The sequence below is a fragment of the Netta rufina genome (assembly GCF_964035555.1).
Source record: "Netta rufina genome assembly, chromosome: 7".
In the NCBI taxonomy this organism is placed as follows: Eukaryota; Metazoa; Chordata; class Aves; order Anseriformes; family Anatidae; genus Netta; species Netta rufina.
This window is the reverse complement of record NC_140130.1, coordinates 29,871,414-29,896,865: the sequence shown is the minus strand read 5'-3', so window position 1 is coordinate 29,896,865 and position 25,452 is coordinate 29,871,414. Positions and strand designations below refer to the sequence as shown.

At 34.3% G+C, this 25,452-nt stretch overlaps 1 protein-coding gene across 1 annotated transcript in view; it reads right to left on the bottom strand.

The window, feature by feature from the left end:
- The window catches only part of ATRNL1 (attractin like 1), a gene marked incomplete at both ends in the record, with an annotated part of 490,387 nt that overhangs the window by 107,055 nt on the left and 357,880 nt on the right, over nucleotides 1-25,452 (bottom strand). Inside the window, one exon of the mRNA XM_084290483.1 lies at nucleotides 20,394-20,501. Coding sequence (XP_084146609.1) covers nucleotides 20,394-20,501 — 108 coding nt within the window. The remainder of the gene's footprint in view (nucleotides 1-20,393; nucleotides 20,502-25,452) is intronic.

Genomic DNA, 25,452 nt, shown 5'->3' with positions numbered 1-25,452 from the left:
TACTGTATTGATCCAAAGTTATACTGACAAATGAAAAGACAATCAGAGATGGGAACTTCTTAATCTAGAATCATAGATTTCATAGCTCTAGTTTCATTACCAAAGCTAACAACACATGTACCTATGCCAACAGGCTTTTCCCAACCCTGTCAGCACATATTTAATACCTTAAAGGCAGTGGGAAAATATGGCATTTTATTTTTCCCCTTTTAGGGGGCATGGAAAGAAAGAATTCTCAGTCAAAAGCTTATATATTTACAGTAAATGTGCTAGAAGTTTCAAGAATTACATTGTCTGAATCAGAATAACAGTGAAGTGGACTTTAAAAAGCACTTTTTTCCCTTGAGCATCTCATTGCAAGTTTGGCAAAAAAATGCTGCAGTTCTAAAGAGAAATTGCTTGAAAGAGCTTTTTCATAAAGAAATGTGGCCATAATTCATAATTTGAAGTCTGTAACACATCTTAAACTCTTACTAAGAAGTACAAGAATCTGGAATTAAATTGGAACAGCAAAGGTAGTATTCAAGCTTGCAAGGCATTACCACACACCTGAAAAAAAGTGTGTTGATCTTTCCATTCAACACCAGGATTGACTGATCCATGTAACAGTCTACATTAAATTAAAATAGAGGCAGCTTATAATTAATTGAATTTGAAGTATCATCTAGTATTTCTATTGGCATCCAAATACAAGTGGCATTTGATTCTATATGATCCATTACTTCAATCATTACATGGTAATAAAACCTTTTAATAAAGCTTTCAGATGATAAATAACATTGATCTGTCAGAAATTGTTATTTACCATTGATAAACATTATGTAGTAAGACAGCTGTAAGGAAGACATATGCATCATGAAACAGCTGAATGCAAGGTCCTACCTAGACACAGGATGCTATTCATCCTAGGGGGAACTAGGAAACTAACTGAATCTCAGTAAAAAGATTAGTACAAGCTCCCATTGTGATGTTATACAGAAAAACAAATACTGGGTGCAGACAGAGGAGTAAAAAAAGATTAGTGCAATGCTGCTTTTTGTATAACATTTGTAAGATTCCATTCATTTTTGTACAGATCCTCAACCAGCATGAAGCAAACAAAACCATATTAGTTTAAGACCAACTTTCAGAGCTCGCTTTTCAGGTCCAGTCCTACTTTCCAAACAAGGAAGACAAAAGGTGCAGAATCATATCACATTCAGAGGAGAGCTACAGAACAATTTGTAGTTTAGGAAACATATTTTGTAGTGTGAAGAACTCAATTAGCTTTATTGAATACCTTTTAAAAGGCTATTAAATCAAGATCTACAAGTACCAATAAAAACTAAGATTTTGAGACCACTTTAATAGGCAAAGGCAAAACAAATTTAAGTAGCTCTTAAATTTATCACAAGTTGGTGCATTACTTAAAATAGATCCATAAAAAAAGTTGAAAAGTATTAACCATTCAAAGAACACAGATACAGACTAAAAGGATCAACTGTGACCAAAATGAGGACATGTAAAATTTAGATATCTATTCCAAAGATACTGGTCCACCAAAATCCTCTCTGCATTATTTTAATGGCACTTAAATCCCTGTCTGTCTTACCGCAGGAACACCTGAGTAAACATGCCTTTACTCACATTTTCTATAGAAAAATTAAAGATTCATGATTAAGTAGGCCAGAATGAATTTTTAAGCTATCCTTAAGATATTACAAGAGAGATCAAGTTTGATTCTACCTCAAAAGGCAATATACGAACATCACACTGCAACAGTTCTATTGTATTAGAGGCTTGGATATCACATGGTGCAGAGATTAGAAAAGCCAACACCTTTTTTCTCCTAGAACAGCAGCCTAGATCCTGGGTCAGGTTTCCCCCAACTCTGAGATCATGAACTCACTTCTCTACATTGTCATAACCATGGCAATAAGTGACAAGACCAGCTCATAGCCTTATGTCCAGTTCAGAGATTATTCTTTGACTCTGTTGGTTGATGGCATGTAACACTAGTTTACTGTGAGGCATTGAGTTACTTTACAACAAATAGAAGCAGCAGAACCACCTCTGTTTTTGAGTGCAGTAGCATGAACATTTAGCTCCAAGAGACCACGTTTAATTGTGAATTTTTATTTGACACAAGCTTCCTCTATCCTGTTTTGGGAACATTTGAAGAGGTGTCCCTTCGGAATATTCCCTGTTGGCTCTGCTCCACACATGGCTCTTGATTCAGAAGAAAATCAAGCATCTAAAAGTCGGAGTACTATAGCAACAGATTATAACACCAAGATCTCTTGGGAGAAGTTTATCCCAATGCTTCATTCAGTATTTTTAAATTGACATCGTATTTCTGGATGAGTGCTAGTTAAGCCTTGCATTTGTAGGAATAGCTGTAGTAATAATTGGGTTATATTTTATGGCTTCTGTTATGCTGAAAGCCACATCTAGATTGAAGATAGAAAGGGCCAATATAAATACTATTATTTACAAGTAAGACACTAGATAGGAAACAAGAAAACGTGGGCTTGCTTCCAATTTTTCCCTCCTTGGTTTTCCTGTGTGCAAAGTGGGATGAATATCTAGTGGTATATAAGAAACATTTTTATGCCTAAACATGAAAATAAACATTGTTTACTAGTAGACTGTTTCAAATAGCTACAAGGCTACTGAAATATTGAATTACTACAATATTTGCTTTCCCTGACAGGTTCCTCATCTGCATTGTATACAATTTACTACTTTAAATAATTTAAGACTGTAAGTCAGCAGAAGGACATTCACACTTCAGGAAGCCTGACTCTATACTCCACAAATACCACTTAGATTATGACAATGACTGTTAGATAATACTGAAGAACCTCACTTCATTAATTGTGACACTTAAGATACATTGGAGTCTCGCCAGCATTTTAAAAACATTTTAAACCACACCATTAGTACATTAATAACTCAACATCATGTTACAGGAAAGGAAATGAAGTACAACATCAGCAGTGTTGATTTTCTCTGAACATGCAAACAGCAACAGGACACTTCACTGTTCATTCTGTAGGAATATTTGCTTCATGACAAAGAATAGATTTTATTCTTTTCACACCACTCCTTTTAAATTTGATCTGTGCTCACAACTATGTTACATATATATTTGTGCTATTTTCTGAATCAGTCACATGGATAAATACCTGAAGACTCTATTGCAAGTTTAACAGTATAAATCTTGGAATACGGTATCTATTTAAATATATTCATGAAGAAAATACTAAACACATCCATTTTTATAAGGGAACTTTTAATCTAAAGAGACTTCACAGATTACCCTTTGCGTACGGACTTAAAATGATAATTTAAAAAAAAAAAAAAAAAAAAAAGTTACCTGGTTTTCTACTCAGAATCAGTAACAACCTTATTAGGAATGCAGATTATTTTCATCATTCTGAAATCCCTAATTGACATTCTTGCCCCTTTATTCTATGCAAGGCAGGTGGAGGGGTGGAGGGGTGAGCAGGGAATTCCTATCATATAATTGGTAAATAGTCATATATGGAAAAAAAAATCACAGGGATGACACTAGCTATTTCCAGGAAGATGCTATTGAATATAGCCAAGTATGCATTAACTTTTTTTTTTTAAAAAAAAAAAAAAAAAAAAAAGCTTGAGTTTCTAGAAGAACAGAGTTCCACTTTCTCATCAGAATTCCAACAGGGTAGTACTCAAGTTTTCATACGAAAAAGCCTACATTGTGTCTTAAGAACACTATGCAAAGCATCATGAGCTTGTTTGTGTCACTCTCTCACACTGGTTGCCCTTTGTAGCAGTACCCTGCATTGCTACTACACCTAACTTGTGTGCATGTTTCCAGCACTAACCACAGCTACTCAACAGCCTTGTTACCACTGGAATACCACCACCTCCAGAATACACTGTAGTGTTGGCTCACCTGCATCACGTGCATTTTGAGATCATATATATAGCAGGAATGCTATACATAAAAGGTGGGTATTTTGTCTTCCCCTCTTCTGCTGCTTTGCAGTAATTTTATAAATATTACTTATGGCAACGGGCAGGGTTTGGCTTACTTAGGTCACAGCTTTTACATATTCCATCACTTTTTCCTCACACAACTTCCCCCTTTATTTATAGCAGGTAAATGGAATTAATTGTACTTACCAGCTACTCAACTTATTCAATGGTTTTACAAGTTGGAACAAGAATATATTATGGTATTAATCAGTTATTTGCTATTGGACCTCAGATTACCATTATCTTGAAATGGAAAAACCTGTACGTCCACCCAATGTAGGAAGCCTCATTCCTACTGCAGTTTGTTTCCAAGGTCACCATATCATAGGGTCAGTAATATGAACTAGCACTAAAGAATTTTTAGATACTTGAGAACAATTATTATATTTATAGACTTTTTTTTAAAAAAAAAAAAAAAAAAGGCAAAGCTGTTATTGTTTGAATCACTGTAGAAGTGACCAGAGGTGAACTGAACATCTGTTCTGTAATTAGGACAGGCAGAAGAAGATACAAGAACGTACAGGCTTTCTTCAATTTCCATCAGAATCCCTCTACTCTTTATCAAAGTAAATACTAATGCTGACTGCTCACTAATGCCCTCAATTTCTAAGAGTTTCTTCTGCCTTTATCTAACTTGCTTTATAAGTATCATTTTTAAAACATATCCCATCATAAAACAACTTATACAGGAGCTAAGAGTTCATTTGAGCCAACATCTGTGGTAATAGGCACTGTATATAAGACAAATTTCCTTATCTGTTATACAACATCTTTTGCTTTAAATATGGCTAATTACTGCCATTTATTAGAGATGAGACAGTCGAGTATCCTTCCTTGTGTCACATTGATTTCAAGTTGCTTATGACTGCGCAAAATCGGTGACACTGAGTTTCTGAATACAAGTTTGAGAAGATTCACTGTGTGCCTCAGATATTAACACAGTGCCTTCACAGAAGCCTCCAGATAAGGAAAAAGGGTACACATACTAGCATTCAATACATTCATGATCTCATCCATTGAGAATTAAAACATTTATAAAAGTAGATTAGTAGATCAATACCATCAGACCATATATAGTAAACAGGACAATTTCTTTATTTGTAGCTTAAATAATTACTTTTGGTTTCATTATTTGTATGCACTGATAACGGTTCATTTTCAAATACAACCCATTCTCCACTTCCTATAGCAGCTCTATAGAAACTTCAGAGTAGTTCCCAAGATACATCTACAATAATCACAAGTAATTATTTATAAGTTCAACCACAGTGCAACTGACTATAAAATTGGTCCTGCCAAAATTTATGAACATGCTGAACTGCAGCTGCCTATTTACTGTTAGGTCAGATAGACTAGTTTTGGAAAGACAGGTAAGCACATAAGTTTGTTTGGAAGATTAGGACCCACATTATATTATTCACAGCAACATGCTAATACAGGGGATTGATTATCATTAACTCATCGGTTGGAAAAGCTGAAAAAAGAAGAAGAGAGGCTAGTTACATGAAGACATGTGTAAAGTAATTACTAAGACTTGTCAGAAGATGGATTAGAAAAATACTACTAAACCAAGGCTCAGACCATCTCTGATGTAAAAGCATAGTCTTTAAACACACTAACACTTTTGTTCATATAACAGTGTTGTAATTTACTCAGGAGAAAGCTATTTGGGATGACTCACCAATTGAGCACCTGAGAGCACTCAGTCACTATTATCACTGGTTGACAATCAAAGCCGGTAATACGATATAAACAGCTGAATAGGATAAACTGTAAGTATCAATTAAAGATATTAACCTAAAAATGCATGGTCTAGACACTTAGCACTGAGATGTGTTACTAAATCACTGAAAGAAAGTTATGCCTTTATGATGTGGCAAGGATTTTTTAATTAGTCATGTAAACAGACTTATTTCAACAAAGAGGTACTGTATATTTCAGTGAAACTGTGACATGATTAAGAGCAGCCAGCCTATTGCTAGATGAAGAAGAAAAAAGTACTTGGTAGAAGAGTTACATCTGCCCAGACTACCTGGCAGGTTTCAAAGGAGAGACTAGCAAGGAAGTACTAATGCAAAGAAAAGAATATTTTTAATAGTGAATTCTCTTAAAGAACAGCTGATACACACAAATAAGAAACTCTGACTGATGCGTTACCAAGAAAAAAAAATAAACACCAAGCAAACAGAATCACACGAAAAGAGACAAACTTCTTTCTCAAGTAATGCATACTTGAAACCCATTTTTTCTTCTGTTTTTACTTCTTTAAGCAATTAAAATAGCATTTGCTATGTCAACTTGCATAACATGGATAACAACTTCACCTTTATCTTGCTGAAGCACCTTGCATAAAACAAGAAAGAAGAGAGATTTTTCTTCCCACAACTCACCAGCTTTCCAGGCTGCTTTTGGTGGCCAGCCATGGTTTTTCACACTTTCTTTTCATGACATCTCTCAGTATGATTATAGACTTTTCACACAAGGTGGCAAATTTGCTATTTATTTGGATATTTTTATTTTTTTTTTTATTTTACAGGTGCTGTTTCTAATTGGCTAACTGGTCAAAGCTGAGCATATGTAAAGGCCTACAAGTAGTTCAATCTTCATTAACCCTTTCTGGTTTGTTCCCTGCAAACTGTGTGTAGTTTACGAAAAAAACTCTTAAAAAAAAAAAAACTCATCTCACCATATATGACCCACAAACTCAAAACTGTGTTTTGTAACTGCATGTACATTGCCAATATTTAAACACATCCTTTAATACATTCTTCACGATGTATTGTATACAATGGTACTAAAATGTAAGGGCCAGGAAAAAATTATGGACTTCACAGACTGGCATAATAAGAAAAAAAAAAAAAAAAAAAAAAAAAAAAAAAAAAAGCTAAAAAACTTGCCTCATCAAGAAATATCAGGAGAAAAAAAGACATCGACCACTGTTACATGCTGGTACTGAGGGAAGTGCCTTTACTGCAGTTTTTTGATTACATTAACCTCGAAGTTGCTCTAGTTTATTCAAGACTTTATATCCAATGTTTTTTCCATGAAAAAAAAAAAAGTCTGAAAACCTGAGGTAGTTTTATATTTTTTGCTAAAGGTATCCATCTGGTTGAGTTAGTAGGAAGTATATATAGATTCATCACAACCCCAACAATACATAGAGAGGCATTGTTCCAACAGTTAGGAAAGTGAAAGCTCAGCTGAAATTAAAAAATATGAAGGGATGTGAATGGAAACAGAAAGGACTTGTGTAAGTCTGTCAGAAACAAGAGCAAAGGATGCATGAGGAAAATGTAGGCCAGCTGCTCAGTGGGCCAGGAAACCTAGTGACTCAGGAGACAGAAACAGCTGTAGTATTCCACACCTTCTTTGCATTGGTCTTTACTGATAAGGACTTCTCTCAGGTCTCCCAAATCCATGATCCTACAGGCAGAGTCTGCGGGGGTGTAGTATTACTCATAGTATGCATAGTAGACCACTTAAACAAACTGGATATAGTGCACAGGATCAGACAGGATGCTGTGGGAGCTGGCCAATGTCACTGAGAAAATGCAATAATCTTTGGTCATGGTGATCAGGGATGTTCCTGTAAAAAGGCAAATTTTACACACATCTGGGAAAGTTTGGGCCAGTCAGCTGAACTAGCTTCCCCCAGTCCCTGGGAAGACTATGGCGGAAATCTTCCCAGAAACCATGTCCAAGCACACAAAAGACAGAAAGATGATTAGGAACAGCCAGAAGGACAAATTTGGCCACAGAAACCTGTTTGGTTTTGGCAATATGACTAGCTTAGTGGAAGACAGGTGGATGGTTCCAAACCTGACTTTAGCAGGGCTTTCAAAGAAGTCTTCCACAATTTTCCTTTGTAAACAAACCTATGAGATATAGGTGGCCTAGGATTTAGAAGGAAAGGCTGACAGTATTTGTTAATTCTTAAGAGAAGGCTGAGGTAGGATCTAATTGCTGACGCCAGACATGCCTTTTCTCCAAGGCTCACAGGGATTAGACAATAGGCAGCAGAAAAAGGTTGCAAGAAAGGAGATTCTGATGAGAAATTAGGAAAAAGTTTTGCACAAGGAGGGTAGCCAAACATTTGAATGATGGCTAGAGAGATTTTGGAATCATCATCCTTAGAGATATTAGACGCACCATGGGCGAGGGCCCTGAACAAGCTGATTAAAGGTGGTTTGACCTTGTCTAGGGGTTGACTGACCTACAGTCAGTCTGACTGATAGATGAGAAGTTTCTTACAACCTAAACTAGCCTATGATTTTCTAAACTGTATTAGTCTATGATTCTATTGTGCATGATGAATGCTGTTTTCTACAGATTAGGTTTATTGTCTAATTCAAATTCAATAATGAAAAATACTGAATTTCAGCTTAACATGAACTTTTCGAATAGGGATCAGTTCATTGGTCGTATTAACATAAATTCACCAAAACAGCTGGATAGAAAATGAGGTTTACAGTGCTGTAAATACTCAGATAAAAAATAGTTGTACTCATCTGTCACAAGTGTTCAGTGTGTTACTACCTTAGTGATCATAATGCTAAAACAGAATGGTACTTGGAGAAGATCTGCATAGCAATGAAGAAATGCTGGTTGGAGTTAAAATCAGGAAAGGTATAGGTGAGTGTGGGAAAGCATTTTGAAGACCCTACAATTACACAGAAGGTGTACCAAACAATGATTAGCATTATACGCTGTTTGAAGAGCTTTTGGCTTTCTCATTCATTCCAGCTCTCATTAAGCATCATTTCCGTATAATGCTTTTTGCTTTTCCCAATTGATTTGAAGTCACTACCCCACATTTTGGAAGATAATGAGTTGTTTGTTTTCTTTCCACTTCTCAGGGAGACTTCAGCTCTATGATATGCTTGGACATTTTAAGCCCTTTGAAAAACTATCTGAAACAGAATAATAGTGTATACCTCTGTAGCAAAGTCTATTGCAGAGATTGCTGTAAAAATGTCAGTCCTAAGCTTTATTTTCTGTGTTGGCTTTCTGAAAAATGTAAGTTCAAAGTTTCAGACCTCATCCTCAAAATGCTTAGTGGCTAAGATGGCACATCTAAATCACTGCCTCAAGGTCTGTGATCAAGCCAATAGTTGCCTGTTTTCCTTTTCTTACACAAGAGAACTTTAGGGAACAAACCTAATGCCAAGTATCACAGGAGACATACATGTATCTTCCTGAGGATTATGTCATTAATGTGAGTTAAATCTTACTAAGTCTGCAGACTCAAAAACTTCCTTATCATGTATCACAAATCCTAGACAGATTTCTCTGACTTTGCCTTTTCTAACATAAACATATGGCAAAATGTATACACTTAATAAAACAAAGCATGATGTTACACACTCCTTTTCTTGGAGATAGGATGAGAGAGCAAATGTGACAGACATTAGCAACTAATGATGTTCCATTTACTGACAGAAAGCAATCAGATAATGTGGCAATAAGCATTTACAAGCACCTACATAGAACACCAATTTGGAATACAAATGAAAACTCCTACTTATAGTCTAACACAGTGAAGATCACATTTTAGTGTCTTTATCATTAAAGGTCAAAATGGATCAATGTGTTATAAACAGAATGAATGAATCTACATATACAGTGGGCATAGACACACTGTAAATACAACACAAGTGCCATCCAAACCTTGGTGCTAAAAGCTTCAAAAACCTCTTGGTATTATATTTTAAAAAATTAAATGTTAGTCTTTGAAATGACTGTGTATTGAGAACTAGCAATAGTTTAGGCATCGGGAAAAATATATAAACCCTATCATTTGTAATTATTATTTACTATTTTATATTTTTGCTCTTAAAGTTTAAATATATTTGTTAACATTCTAGATAGGACTCATTGGATTATTGTACTCTTGCAAACATCAGATCTACATTTTGTCTGCCATGTATAAATGTCAACAATCAATGAACATTTCCTACACTAAATGCACAGGTTTTATGCCATTTATTGTTGTGAATATCAATAGCTATATACAGTGCGCATGACAGTTGTACCACTGTCAAAGCTTTGAAAATTATGGTTTGGGTTCCATGCAACACATTACTTAATGAAGAGGTCACATTAGGGGAGATCTGGAAGCAGTTTTGTGCAGTTTTATGTATGTGTTTCTTCTGCAATTTTATGGATATATGTGTTACTTCCAAGGCAGCCTGCATCTTCATGTATAGCCATACATTAAATATTGCTTTCCTTTAAGGTCCTATATTGTTCATATGCCTCTTCCAGTTCTCCTCTTACTTCTTTCTCACCTTGAGCTGTTACAGCTTCTTTAAATTAAAAGCGAAAGGAAGTCACAAACAGGACAGACACCTGGCTTAGAGAAGCTTATTTAAAATCTTCTTTAGCTATTTATTTTGCAAACGACTGGCAAACTGGTTATAAACTGTTGCTAGGTTGCAATGACATTGGCATTTTGCACTCCAAGGGATATTGTCCACAGCAATTTCCTACTAGGAGTGAAATAGATGCTGTAACTATTTTGGAGAAAAAGAAAAGTAAATATTCAGATTAACATCCAGGTAGATTTTTATTTATTTATTTATTTTTTTCTCCAGGCGGAACTTCTACTGGGAATTGATAAAAATAGGAGTTTTTCAAACTTTACTTTTTATACATCTGCAATTATTCTGCATTTGACTATACACATAAATCCACTATTCCTCAATACATATATCAAAGTGTACAATTTCACTAGTCTATTTTTTAAATATGCTGTAGTGGACACACATTGTGCTGGATATGGTCCTATGCAACTCTACCATTGCTGAGTTTAGCGAATGATGGGAGAATGTAGCTCAAATAATAATCCATGATTAAGCACTGAAGATACATAGGAGTTTGAAACAGTAGGTTTTGGATATTTTTTATGGATTTTCAATTTATTATGCTTGGCTGGTTCTGTTTAAAACAATATTCTAATATATTTTGATTCTTTTAATATGTGTTTTGTTTTGTGTTTTTGTTTTTTTTTTTTTTTTTCATGAAGAATATTAACAACAACAAAAAAAAAAGAATAAAAAAAAAGAATAGGCACTTTACAGCATCCACAAGTCTAGAGAAAATTGAACTCACTGGTTATCATTGCCAATATCATGTCAGCTCCTGTTGCTATATGTAATGAAGATCACAAAGACTGTCTTACATTTATGTGTTTTGTGTTGGAAAACACAATTTTTTTTGTGGGTCTCTGAATAATGCTTTTCTTTTTTTACACATAAACAAATATTTAAGTGTGTTCAACATTTGATTCCTTCGGTTTCCTACAATACAAAAAATATCTCAATATAAAAGGCATTGCTCGTCTACCTTTCCAGAAGCCCAGTGCCTTTTCTTTTAATAACCATTAAGGTGTCTGCAGAACAGAATAATTTTATTTATTAACTCCAGCTGGTTCAATATTTATACATTTTTTTCTAAGGCCTAAATAGTGGAAAAAAGAAGCTGACAGCAAGTGTCTCTTTAAACTTTCTGTTTCTTACCAAAAGGTGGATAATAAAGATAAGAAAAAGGTCATCTCACCAAGGTTGTAGGATGAGGAATAACACTGGAAAAGTAAAACTTCTAACAAATAAAATTCCAATAATGTGAATATGTACCAAAGATGAAAAAAAAAAAAGGAAAATTTCATACATATCTGTTAAACTTTACACTAATGAACACTTCACGCTAATGAACAATAATGTTTTATGGTATTTGCTATAGGAAGCTCTAATAGGTTAGTATAATACACTATATTTATAACTGTAAGCAATAACATATCACAAATATTGCTTACTCTTTAAAGGAGCTCCTGTTATAGAGATAGCTCTGATTCAAATTTATTGATATTCCAAATTTCACTGCAGTCTAACTGTCTTTGTAACTTCTACATTACTACAGAATCTACTACACTTCAATACACCATTCATAATCCTTTGATTTCCAACAGAAATTTTACAAGGAAACAACTCCTTCAGAACCTTTTAAGAATTATACCATTGTGCCCTAAATCCTGATTGAAGTTATTAATTTTTCAAGTTTTAAGAATATTATGATATTTTATGTAATAAGAAATGTTGAGATTATTACTAAAACTGGCATGTACAAACCAGGTGAAAGGCCCAGCCAAAGAAACCAAGAAAAAAAATCATTTTGTGTGCTCTTTAGTTATCCTAAGAGTATAGTTGTTTCCATGCTTTGGTGTTTACACAATTCTGGAAAAATTACATTGTCATGGACTTGCTATCCAAAGGCAAGATTCCCATAAGCAAACTTTGTTAAAAGACAATCCTAGAGCTACAAACATATGTATTTTATTCTGCATTCACTGAATTTTGTATCTATCTACTTTATGAAACAAGATTTTATTTATTAATATTAATGAACATAGGACACGTACAGTGTCATTTTTCATAACATTTACAGACACATCTAAACACTTCTGCTTGAAAACAATCAGAATATGTATTTTGATACTTTCAATTTGCATCTATGCATAACATAATACACCAATTTAACAATTTCTATTCACAGCATGCCAATATCGCTGAAACACCTACATTTAGCTAGTCAGCCAAAAATCCAGCTAATTGTTCCAATTGAGCATAAAATTTGTTGGCAATTTTCTTCAACACAAATCATATATTTCTATCCAAGTAGTTTCTATAGTCATTTGATTATGCAGTACATGTGCAAAATAAATTTTGTGAAGTGGAAAGATGCATTTTTATTTTTTTTTTAAATGAACAAAATCAGGTTTTCTGAACTGGATTCACAGGTCCTAGAGCACATAGGCTGCTAAGCAGACATTTTACTTTCTTGCTAGCATGAAATATTAGGAGACTAACTTGGAAGTATAAATATCTCCTGTGCATCATTTTTAAGGCATACTCACAATGTCTGTTCACCCTTTTGGGTAAATTGATTCAACAGAAATAAGTAATCAAACGAGAATTCAGGAACTAAAAATGTGTTTTCTGTGAGTTTAGAGACTGCATGCATTCCAGAATGAATCTAGATTTTCCTTTTAAAAAATCATTTAATGTAAGGATTCTGTCAAGACATCAACAAGTTGTGAGGTGTTGGTGTATATTGTAACAATTAACATAAGATAATTGTGGTCAGTATTAAAAAATGACTCGGCTTATTCCAGACAGCATTTCTCAGACTATTAGAGTTCACATATGCCAAAGGAGGGAACTATTTCTTATAAATCTTAAAATTTTGTTAACTTGACTCCAGGCAAGGAATTGGACATCCATACGCTTATTACTGAACAGAGATAGTAGGCAAAACACAAAGAAAAAATATCATAGCAGTGACCATTATGTGCATGCAACTAGATGAGGTGTTTGTTCTGAATCACAGGCACAGAACGTTCAGACATTGCTAGACATAAATTTAAGCAGAATCTACCGAAGTTGTATGCAAATATAAAGATACTTGATCAGGCAGAGCTACAATGTTATATATGACCACTGAATTACACAACAAATAGTGTGAAAAGTAAAATTTTTATTTCATGAAAAACATCATTCTACAAGGGAGGAATTATTGCAGGGACAAAACAATTCTGTTTTCAAGTTAGTGCTTTCCTCGAATGAAAGAACAACAGAATGTGATTTTTGCATTTGATATAGCATACCTTATACATGCTATCACAGAAGGATACCCAAGGAGAATCAATGCTTTGCAAAGGAGAAAAGAAAGATTTGAAAGTAGATTTAAAATAAAGTGACTCAATAGTTTAGGACGGAAAAAAGAAAAAAAAAAAAAAAAAAGAGATAAACAGGGCTGAAGCAATGGGATAGCAGAATGCAGTGAGTGATCAAGGTCAAAATGAAGCATAAGGTAATGGAGTTCTTGAGACACTGTACAGCAAATTTAGCCTAATCCTTGAGTAATACAGACAAAAACGGGAAATGTGACCCAATACAGATTCTTTTTTTTCAGTGTCAGATGTATCACCTGACTACATTTCTCTGAGATCTTGTAGTTTAGGATGTATGGATCTTGAAAGGCTATAAAAATAGTAATGCAGTGGTTAAGATAAAAAATAATTATATCATGAATATAAACTTCAAGGAGAAAAATAAAGCTATTCCAGAATGAATTGGAGATTACATTAGGCAAACCAACAGTCATAGAGAGACTGGGGGTCAGAGATGACTTAACAGTTTCTGATCTTCAAAGAAAGCTGAGGTTGTGATTTAATGAAGATAAGAACAACAGTGAAAAGGGTCAGAAGCATTCAGTTACAGAAAACTAATAGTGCAATGAACGTAATTAAGGTGTACAACAGAAATGGAAAATTTTCAGAGTATGCAGAAGGAAGAGCTAGGTGGCAATCCAAATCATAGTATAGGCAGAGCTGAAAGGAGAGAAGCTAATGTGGCTATTAGGTACGTAGTTCCTGAGAAATGTTTGTCCAACTTGTTCTAAAAAAATTAAAAAAAATAAAATAAAATAATAATCCATCACCTCCCCAGGCAATTGCTTCCAGCGATTCAGTTTTATTATGAGCAGTTTTTCCTGATATCAATCCTAAGACTTCTCTACTACAATTTAAGTCCATTACACCTTTGCTGCCTACAGTGCACACAAAGAAAAGATTATTGCCCTCCTGATTGCTACTAACCTTTTGCATATTTGAAAGTTATTATTTTGACTCCTTTCAATAGTCTACTCCAATTTCCTTGACTTTTCCTTGTAGTCATATTTTCTAAGTCTCTGATTGCTCACATTGTTCGCAACCAGATTCTCTCTCCTCTGGTCCTCTTTGAGTTACTGTGCTACAAACTGGACATGATACTTAGGTCTTTCCAACGCCAAGCAGAGCTTGGCTTACAGACATACCACGAAAATGAGAAATGGAAAAAGAAAATTAAAGAGAATGAGAACTCTAAAAACATGCATATCCAAAGCCTTCTACATTACAAAAGAAACAATACACCCTTAGTTTCTGAATGGCATTAATAAGAAGTAACAGGGTAGATGTCTCTAAACTGTTTCTGCTCCACTGAGTCCACCTATGGTTTTCCCAGGCCCTAGAAATATTCAGAACAATCTGCAATTTGTTCTACATGATTGCAGCTTAACTATTTCATGAGCTGCATCTATACCTGACACTGAACCTTCCTAAGCTCTAATCATAAAGATAGAAAAAGATAGATAGATTAGCCAGCAAAACCATCTTTCCCCATCCAGGAGAATGTCTACTCTTCCCACAAGACAGAGCATGTTGATGTCTAGTTATCCCATCATAACAACAAAGAATAAACAGATCTGGTCATATTTTAAACAAAAATAATAATATTTTATATAATTAATCTGTTCTTTAAAGTTCCTGGAGTTCAGTTCCCTAATCAATTTGCATAAGACACACTTACAACTTTGTAAAGTATATAGCATGACTTTTTAAGTAAGCAAATGTGAAAGTATAATTGATAGCACCTCTTGCCAAATATATATTGCATTTATGGTCAGTGAAAACAAGATGACCACTCTAGGGAAAATTCATCATTGTCTTCAATAAATTATTACTCTCTTACAATATGAGTTAATTTATCCTCTTTTACTGAGACTAAAATTAGGAACTGGGAATATTAGGGGGCAATCTGATGACCTGTAACACAGAATTAGGAAGAGTCTGTTCCTTGATTTTAAGCATTATGTCATCAAAATAATGCAAGTGTAATGCTGAGAAAGCATACAACTAGTTTCATTTTGTACAAAATAGTAAAGAATGCTTAGGTTGCAGTTTCAGAAATTACTCATTGAATTATTCAAATTAAACAAGAAAATGAATAGAACTTAACTGGACTTATTTAAAAAGCAAGCTAAAAAGTCCTGAGACTATATTGGTGAGGGAAAACAGCAACATAGCTTATTAATATAAACTTCAGCTACCTACACCCCCCACACCTCTAGTACAGGATTTTAATGTGTTTTAATAAGTCACTCTGATTTCCAATAGCCATTCTTGGCATAAGGATAGCTACTGGTGTTGGTGCATAAATTCCATTTCTGTTACTCAAATAAACGAGAAATAATTGATTATTGTTGCTTTATACTTCTCAGCAGTGCCTGAAATTCAAGACATATTTAATGTACCATAAATATTTCTTGCTACTTACTAAAGAAACAAGAACAGATTTTATTTGAATTTCAAAATTCTTTAGATCATCTTACCTTGTTAGAAGTAGGGAACAATCTAACTTCTGTGACAATTCTACAAGGAATGCAGTAACTCGATGGAAAAATAATTGTAACGATTACTGCATGCTTTTCTGCAGAAATAATTATTAAAGAATATCAATTTGAAAAAAGAAATCCCATTCAGACTGCATAGATATCAAATGTATGATAAGCATAAGAGCAAATCTGCATTTGGTTCTTACGCAGACAATAATACATCTGTCTGTACACCAGCAGATTTGGCACAGTAGATGCTGCTGTTCAGAGACTTAGCATGACCTTACATCAGAATTTACAACTGTGCCCACCTTATCTTACAGGCATAAAAAAAAAAGAACGTGTCTCTATTTAAAAAAAAAATGCATGGGCTATGAAATAGCTGAAAAGCACACAGAAGTTAGGCAAAACAGGACAGGAAAAAAAAATATTTTCTCTTATCATGGAAGTAAGTGAAATGACCATCAGCAGAACGGTGGAAGTGAATTTTCAAAAGTGATTTGTATTTTGGGAAAAAAATATTGCCTTATAGGAGGCATCATCTATGAAGAATGAATCAAAAAGCAGCCATGTCTAGAGAAAAATAAACAAAATAAATAAATAAAACATTTTAATACTGATGGCACTGCATGGCAAGATGTATCATGTCTATTGATCTACAATGCTATTTAAATTTTTATGAATCTAGTACTGAAAAAAATATGGTGGTCTCACAAAATACCACAAAAATTATCAAACTCCGAACAGGGAGCTTTTGATGCTTTCTTTCTCTGCTTCCGAAAGAGCCTTCACTACATGAAACTGCAACCAGTGGCACCACAGGAATTTCTTCTTTTCTTTAACCTGCCCCTGGATACCAGCTACTCCCCTTGCCTGTTCTCCTCTTGGGACCTGGAGGCTCACTGCCCACCAGACTTCCCTACCTCCCCTCTGCTGGCATCATAATGGAAGCAAATTATGATGCAGATTGGGGTTGGCATAGGTATTTTTTTTTTTTTTCTCCAGAATAGGGCACAAGATTAGTATCATAAATATCAAGCTACAATGGGATTTTGAAGCAATGCATTGCTTCAAACATTTAGAATTAGGATAGTACTATGCTGTCAATATTATTAGCAGGATGGTGGCTGATATGTAGGGACAGCTGACCAATAGGGACAGAGAGCAAGGGAAAAACAAAGTTTGATTTTTCCTTTATTAAGTTTAAGCTGACAATAACATATTTAAGAGCTGATAAATAGCCAACATGCCAGAATGGATGACAAGATGAGACTTGGTAATGTCATGTTGTGAAATCAGTTGCACAGAAAGAAAGCCTGAAGAGGTAAAGATGGATGATTAATATGATTTAAATTGGGAAGAGCAAAGGCTATTGCCAGTGCCTGAAAACTTATTCAGACAGCAGGAAACTGGAGAAATATGATGCATATGATTTTTTATTTTCTTTTTTAGGATACTGTCATTTTGTTGGCAAAACATTAAGAAAAACAGACTGGCTGGTAAAGACACCAAAGTAGAAAGACAGCTCAAAACAACAAAAATAACAAAGTTTTGCACTCTCCTGTAGTTCTCAAGATTTTAATTTGTTGTAAATTGTGGATAATGTAAAATAGACCCAAATATTATCAGTTGTATTATAAGTATCTAAAGTAGGCAATCACTGTAAATACAGTATCCATATTCTTACTTTTTTAAAATACAGATTCCAAACACTGGACAAAAAGTACCTCACTACCGCAAACTAAAATTTTATAGTAAAATAATTCTTCCAGGTATTTAAAAATAAATACAAATAATAAAACAAAAGCTAATCAAAATTACCATGTAGATGAGCATTGACATGCATGAGACCATCCATATAAATTTAGAACACCAGCTGTACAAAACCACCACCACATAAGTCAGATGACATTAATGAACAGCAGTCTTACTATGCAGTTGGGAGATGCAGTAATGTATGCAACAATTCAATGACATTGCACTGTGTTCAAAGGGCACATGGATCAATACAATGTGATTGGAAACACAGTGTCAATAAAAAGTATATCAATAACATCGAAAGTATGTAGCACACAACATCAATGAAGTCATGAGGTTAGGGGTCACAATGCCCCACCATCCAAACTGGAACCCCTAGTATGTCAATGAAGATCTCCAAAATGCTGGTGGAACGTTTCGAAGGGAGTTTGTGCATCTTGCTCATTTTTTTTACCAAAAGAACTCTAATTTTAAATGATCACAATGGGCATCAGATATCACAGTATTATTAGAATAATTTTATCATTCTAATTTAATTAAAAAAAAGTTATAGCTTTATCCTTTATTTAAGCATTGTATCCTAGAATCATGTGATCCAAAAAAGATCTTCAGTCCAAAAACGAGCTAAGACTGAACAGAATTGCAATTAAAACTTCTAGTGTCCTTCTTTTGCAAATTCAGGAAAGACCTGGAACAAAAAGTCAATATAGCACTTTCTTACATAATATACATAAAAGGACAATCAATATCCAGAATCACATTTGTTTAATCCCAAATGTTTTGTTTTGATATAGAACAGTATATTTTAATTCTGAGGAAACTTTGAATGGTCTCCATTCTGTGTATAACTATATATTAATTAGTAAAAGAAAAAAAAAAAAAACACGCACATACACACACAAACCCTATGGTTACTGAATACTAAGCAATTACTAGAAAATGCTTAGTCTAGGAAGAAAAAGCTAATAAAAACTGTAAAATATAATTAAAATATTTTAGCATCTACCTCTTTAGTGCTAAATAAAAGACACTAGAGAAGAAAATGTGGCAATTAACTTGTGATGTTTACTTCTAAAGTTTAATTAAATAATCAGTATGTACAGAATTAGAGTTTGGACGCCTCAGCTCCCACTCATTGCCTCCCTCTGAAAAGACAACAGAGAAAATGTTCTCAGATGTCAGCATAGAAGCAATGAAAACACATTCCAAAAAGTTAACTTTTAACTACAGTGTACTTTGTCCTCAGTATGGAAGGCTGTAGAGGTCTTCTGTTCCATGATAAAAGGAGACAGAAATATGGTGAAGGGGTGTGTGTGTGTCCTAGTAATTTGGTCTGAAAATAACAAGGCATCTCCAAAAAGATATGGCATTTTTATGTACCATCTATTCCAAGTATTTAAACTATGTCAGCAAGAACAATTGTGATTGCTTCTCATACAGTAGCAGGACAGAGAGCCTCAATTTGATAAGTACTCAAGAGCTGATTCTTTTTCTTCCTGCTAGGAATCTGTTTTTCACATTGCTCACTTCTCCATAAACCTTAGAGATTTGATAGTGTATTTAATCTTCCATTCAAAGAGGCTATTGAGAAAAGTAAGAGAAGCTTTGAATTTAAGAGGAATTGGCAGCAGTGAAAAGAAAAGTACAATCTTGAAAGATTTCAAAGCTATCACACCTCATTCTCAGGTCCCATCATAAATAAGATAAAGTAATAACTGTAAACACAGTATTATAAATAAAAGTAAAGGAATAGAGGATTACAATCTACCAAAAGCCCAACCTAGATTAGATATACATTATTATCCACATATTGTAATTCTCCTTCTATTTTTGGGTGAAACGTCCAGAATTCATTTCATGCATTATTACACTATTCCAGTATTACATTGCCTTGCATATTATTATTTCTTTTTCAATGGTCTGCAATTACAATAAAAGAATGCAGTAATGTAGCCATTATCTACAAACGAAAATATGCAGCATACTCTGTATTCTTTAAACCTGTACATATAAAACAACATGGAAATGCTACTCACAGTTGCTTTATTTATTTCTTTAATTGTTTGCTGTAATATCTGCTAATTAAGATAGATGTTAACTAGGGGGCACTCTGTACTCAAAGGACTGAGCATGAGGTTTGCTTTCTCTTGTGTCTTGCATTCCTTCAGCTCATATCCATCAGGAAAGGAGTGCCAGGTGAGCTGTCACTCCAGCCGAGGCTAATAGATTCTCCAGTGGCTTTTGTTACAGCTCATGTCATGCTATTAAAACTATGCACCTTGAAAATGGCATAACATATGTAGCTGAGACTTGTCAGCTCCAGGTAATCAGACTGCTTGGTTTCAGAAGCAGATGCAGATGAGACTAGCAATATAAATATGCAAATCACAATGGTCCCTTGTCAGCACCACTGTTCCTACCTCTAATGGCCCTCGTAGAAAGTCTGTTTGCTCAGCTCCTACTTCCAGTGCTACATCGACAGAAGCAAAGGGGCGGCTGGCCATCTGCTGTCGCTCCCGCATAAGTTGCTGATGGGGAAAAAATGATGTTTTAACAAAACATTAAAAAGTGCACCAGATATTAGGCTGCCCTACTATACCTCCCATTACAACATTAGAATGCAAATAGCATGCAAATAGTCATATTTTTAATATTAAAGGGAGAAATTTATACTAAAAGATCATCATCTATATTTACTTGAGGAGTGAGCCTGGAGAGCGCATGTTGTCTACAAACAGTCTTTCAGCTTGAACACTGATGAAGTCTCCAAATGAACGCTCCCCTAACTGGCTATTCATTCAAAATAACTTTGCTATTTGTGCTAGTTGGAAACAGATATGGGAAATGTTTGGTAAAAATAGCTGAAGTCTAATTCCACTGATAAAGCATGCAGCAGAACACCTGCCAAGAACAAGCCCACTTGGCCTTCAAATTTTCATACTTCACTACTAAGCCAGATGGAGTTAATAGTGTCAGGACTCATAATTTTATGGAGCATCTTTCCTGCAGTTACTTAAATATGAAGAATAATGTGTCAGTACTGGGAAACCTGCATCAGTATATTTGAATATGATCAGTTATGCTCACAGAGCTTGTACAATCCCTTCCAATCATACCACTGTGCACAGAAGTCCCAAGCAAAACCACAAAGCTAACTCATATTTCTTCTTCAATCTGTAATTATAATGCTTATTAAACCATGATGAATAAAAATGATGACCAGCACTAGATATTACAGATCTTACTTCACTGGTTCAGTGCAACTAATAAAAGCATTATTAAATATTTAAAGTGAATGAGTTGTGCAATTAAAGTCGTGTGCTCCTTCAACTGAACAGGATGTCACAGCATCTTGAAAAGACAAAACACTTACAAAAATGTTTTATTAGAAAAGATCTAAGTTTCATTTTCTTCGTGGTTTTCTCCCTATTACTTCTCTGGAAAGCATAAAACATTAGAAACTGGCATTTGAATGTAAATGACACTTGCACTGTGACGTACTGTTCATAAAAGCCTTTGATATAATAAAAGGAACACAAACAAATACTTGTCGGCAGCTTACTAATAAACACTCTTGATTTAAGGCTTGTTACAAAGCAACAACCTCGCTTTGTAATACCTCGTGCATTTTTTCCTTTACTTGTGTTTTAAGAGTGTCTTCAGAAATCTAAAGTAGCACTTGTACCATTAAAAACAAAACTGTACAGTATTCTCTTAACTCATACCTAGTACATTCCCAAGGCCTGTTTTTATTTTATTTTTCAAAAAAACATGCACTTTATTTGTCAGTACCCCCACAAATGGGCCCTCAGTATATTGTATCAAGGGGATAATTGATGTCTGCGATCTGCCTGTGAGGTTTATAGTCAATAAATAAAATAGTCACTAAATAATTAAAAGCTTAATTTGAATATACAGATGGATAAAAAATAGGTTTTTAAGCCTTCATTTAAAATTGAAACTGGTGGCTTCTGATTTACATGAGTACTGATTTGCATCAATACAATATTCATAGATTTACAGCCAGAAATAACTATGGCTCTCGTCTTACCAACAACTTGATAAACACCACAAAAATTTAAAGTATAAAAATACTGAGTCCCTACATGCTAAAATTACTATATCTAACTCATTTTCTTCCTAAAACAACAAAAATTAAAGAAAACTATGTTATTAGAGTAGTCCTGCCATATGGAACTCATTACAGTATTTTAATTGCATTGAGCCATTGGCAAATGGTTACATTTTAATAGGAAACCAAACATTGTTTTAAACAAATAGAATTGCTTGGGGAAAGTAGTTAAATGAGCAGAATAACCTATGCTCCAAGTGCACAAATGATTATTTAAAAGATTTAGTCAATACAGATTACCAAGGAATGAGTATTTGATACGCTCTCAGTTTTTTAAGGCTAGAAGTTTTCTTCACCTTTGCTTCTAGCCATGCATTCAGTAAAACTTTTTCATTCACAAGGCAGTTGCTGTAATTTTGATACTCTGTCATTTACAAATAGTACTACAAAGATTAGTACCATGAAGACTCTTAATTAGCTCTGTAAACAAGAATGAACATTTTAAAAGCTTCAGCTACCCATGAAGTGCTGCTGAGCTGGCAGCTGAGCATTTCACATCAAAAAAAAAAAAAGTTCTATTAAAAATTCTACTTCTTTCTGTTCAGCATTTTAAAGCTCCCTACAAGGTGCAGAAGAGAAAAAATAAGTGGGAATGGGGAGAAAAGCAATAAGATATTATGATGCTTAAAATCAGTTTTGTAGATAGAGAAGGTTCTCTAACTCCCACCATTTACAACTGTTCATGCATCAAGACTATGTAAAAGGCAAAATTCCAGTTATAGAAAATGTTGTGAGCTAGGTTATTGCCTCACAGGTGGCATTCAGGTGTGACACCCTGTGCTCCAGCCACACACTGGTTGCACATAGTTCATTCAGGTATGCAGAAAACCCCATAATTTACCCAATAGGTCAGGAAACAGGGAAACTCTCCAAGAATTTATCCAAACACGGGTATTATAAGAAGAGAGAAGAGATTCTTCCTGACCTTTTTCGCAACAGTCAAAGAAATGAAAAAACACATAGATTGCATCACAGATCAGGTAGAATAAATAAATATAGGAGAGCAGAAGTGGAACTACACTGGTTTTACCATATATATATATATATATATATATATATATAATACTACATTTTAAATTCATACCAAAAAATAAAAATCTCAACATACTTCTTCAGGAATAGGGGGATTTTTCACTTGGAGATAAAAAATAGGTTGGGATTACTACAATATTTAACTACTGAATCACAAATTTAATTTATAATATTCAGAATGAAGTGTATGCCTAAACATTCACTTAAAATTATGGGAACTTCAGAATCTAAATATCTCAGCACAGAACTGAGAAAGTCAATGGCCTCTGTCTGGCTGACCAGACAACTAATTTCAAGCTTACTATAATTTAAAATCTCTTTAAGCCCAAGAATATTGATGATATTTGTTTTATAGGTGTCTCTGTGTTTGTTTGTTTTCCAATAATTTCAAAGTACTATTTTTTAAATTAATTTATATTTATGTATAGCATTTTTCTGAAGTATAAAATTGTATTTGTCATCAATGAAGAACAATAAGATGTTAGTATAGATTATTTCACCCATTTCTCACTCAAAACCTATGTAGTTCAAGAACAGTTCTTATGAAACAACCATTTTTGGCATAATTATTTCCTTGTCATGGAAACATACATTTCACCAGACTTTCCATGGATATGTAGACATATTTATCACTAGTTTATTTTATTTTTTAGTTCTGCTTTGATAGTCAAATAAGAACAGAACAGAACGACCTATTTAGAAGTAAATATCAGGGAAATATCTGGGTATTACAATTAGATTTTACTGCTGATCATAAAAAAAAAAAAAAAAAATCTCATGGGGGATACACTTCTCTGACAAATGCAGTTTGGAGGGAATTAAAAAGTTCCATAGGATCTTGTACAATAAGAAAATGTATCTGTTGAAAAGTCCTTATTACGTAGAAATGTTTCTTTTTTCATTTTATTGTTTGTTTGTTTTCCTTTGTTTGATAACATTCAGACTTGCATTCAAAACATTTTGATGCCAATAATGTATTCATGTATAATAAAACACAATGCAAAGCACATATTGCAATGATTTAACATTATCAGAATACATTTCAGTAATCCCAGGCTTACGTTTTTCAAGGCTTTTGTATTTTAGGTAGTGTTAACATTTTGCTTCTCTTTCCTATTTAGAAGATTGCTTCCTTTCTCTCTCTCTCTTTCTTTCTAGGAATAGGATACTGTTCTTTTGACAAGCACTGCTTTTTTCTATGCACCTCTAAAAACCCTAATTGAAAAAGAATGAGATGTGAGGAACTAGGACAGGTGTACTTTTCCTTTGTTGGACAGTAACAGACAATCTTGAGAGACTGATAGGTTAGGATAGCCATAAAGGATGAGACCACTTTAGTTCCATAACAGGATGAATAGAAAAGTCTTTTCAAAGATCCTTCTGATGTGGATTGGCACCTTAGTTTAGTCTATTAGTTAGCAAGGTGTATGTTAAAGAGTGAACTGTAAAGCATGCACAGACCAGTGTGTATGTCAAAGTTCATGGGACAGCTTGACAGCTAGGGTGGTCAAGCACTTCTGAAATGTTAAGAAGACTTCTGACAGCCAGACCAAGAAATTCTTCCTTTTGTCTGTTCAGAGGCAGGCAGTCCCAGTACCTTACTTCAGAAATAAGGAAGGATACACCAGTTGAAAGGGTGAAAATTATTTTAGCAACAACACAATTCTGCCTAGGTTTCCTTCGTTCACATCTTAGATTTTATGTATTCCTTCCTCTCCCCCTCCCCCCCAACAAGATTACTACCAACATTATATAAGTTCGTGACTGACTCTTCCCCAAGATGAGTATTCAAAACCTTGAAGAACAGTGATTCTACATGCTCTCTTGGCAACTTTTTAGGTACACAGTTTTTCCAAACGCCAAATCTGAAATTCCCATTCTGCTTATTCATCACCCATCTCTGACTTGTCTGCAGTTACAGCTTGGTCTCCTCCTCTCCTGTTTCTGTGCTGTCAAATGCTGATGTGAATAACACCAAAAGGCTAAAACAAAAGCATTAACAATGCCCTGTGTTAGATGGCATTTCAAGAAAAAGTGTTTGGAATGAGAAAAAAATGTCAAAACATCAATGACAGATGCATTGACTAATTTATGACCACATTGCGTTTGACAAACTTCAGGGGTAAAAACAAATATATATGTAATTATATATAAGTGGACAGTCCTGCAAAAATTGACATTTTCTCTAAGCCATATAATTTAGTCATTCATACATATTCTTGATTTATTTTTTTTTTTTATTGCCATATCTAATCAATAGAAGTAGCTTAAGTGGGTTTGAGTGGGTACAGATCTGTCTGGACCACACATATATT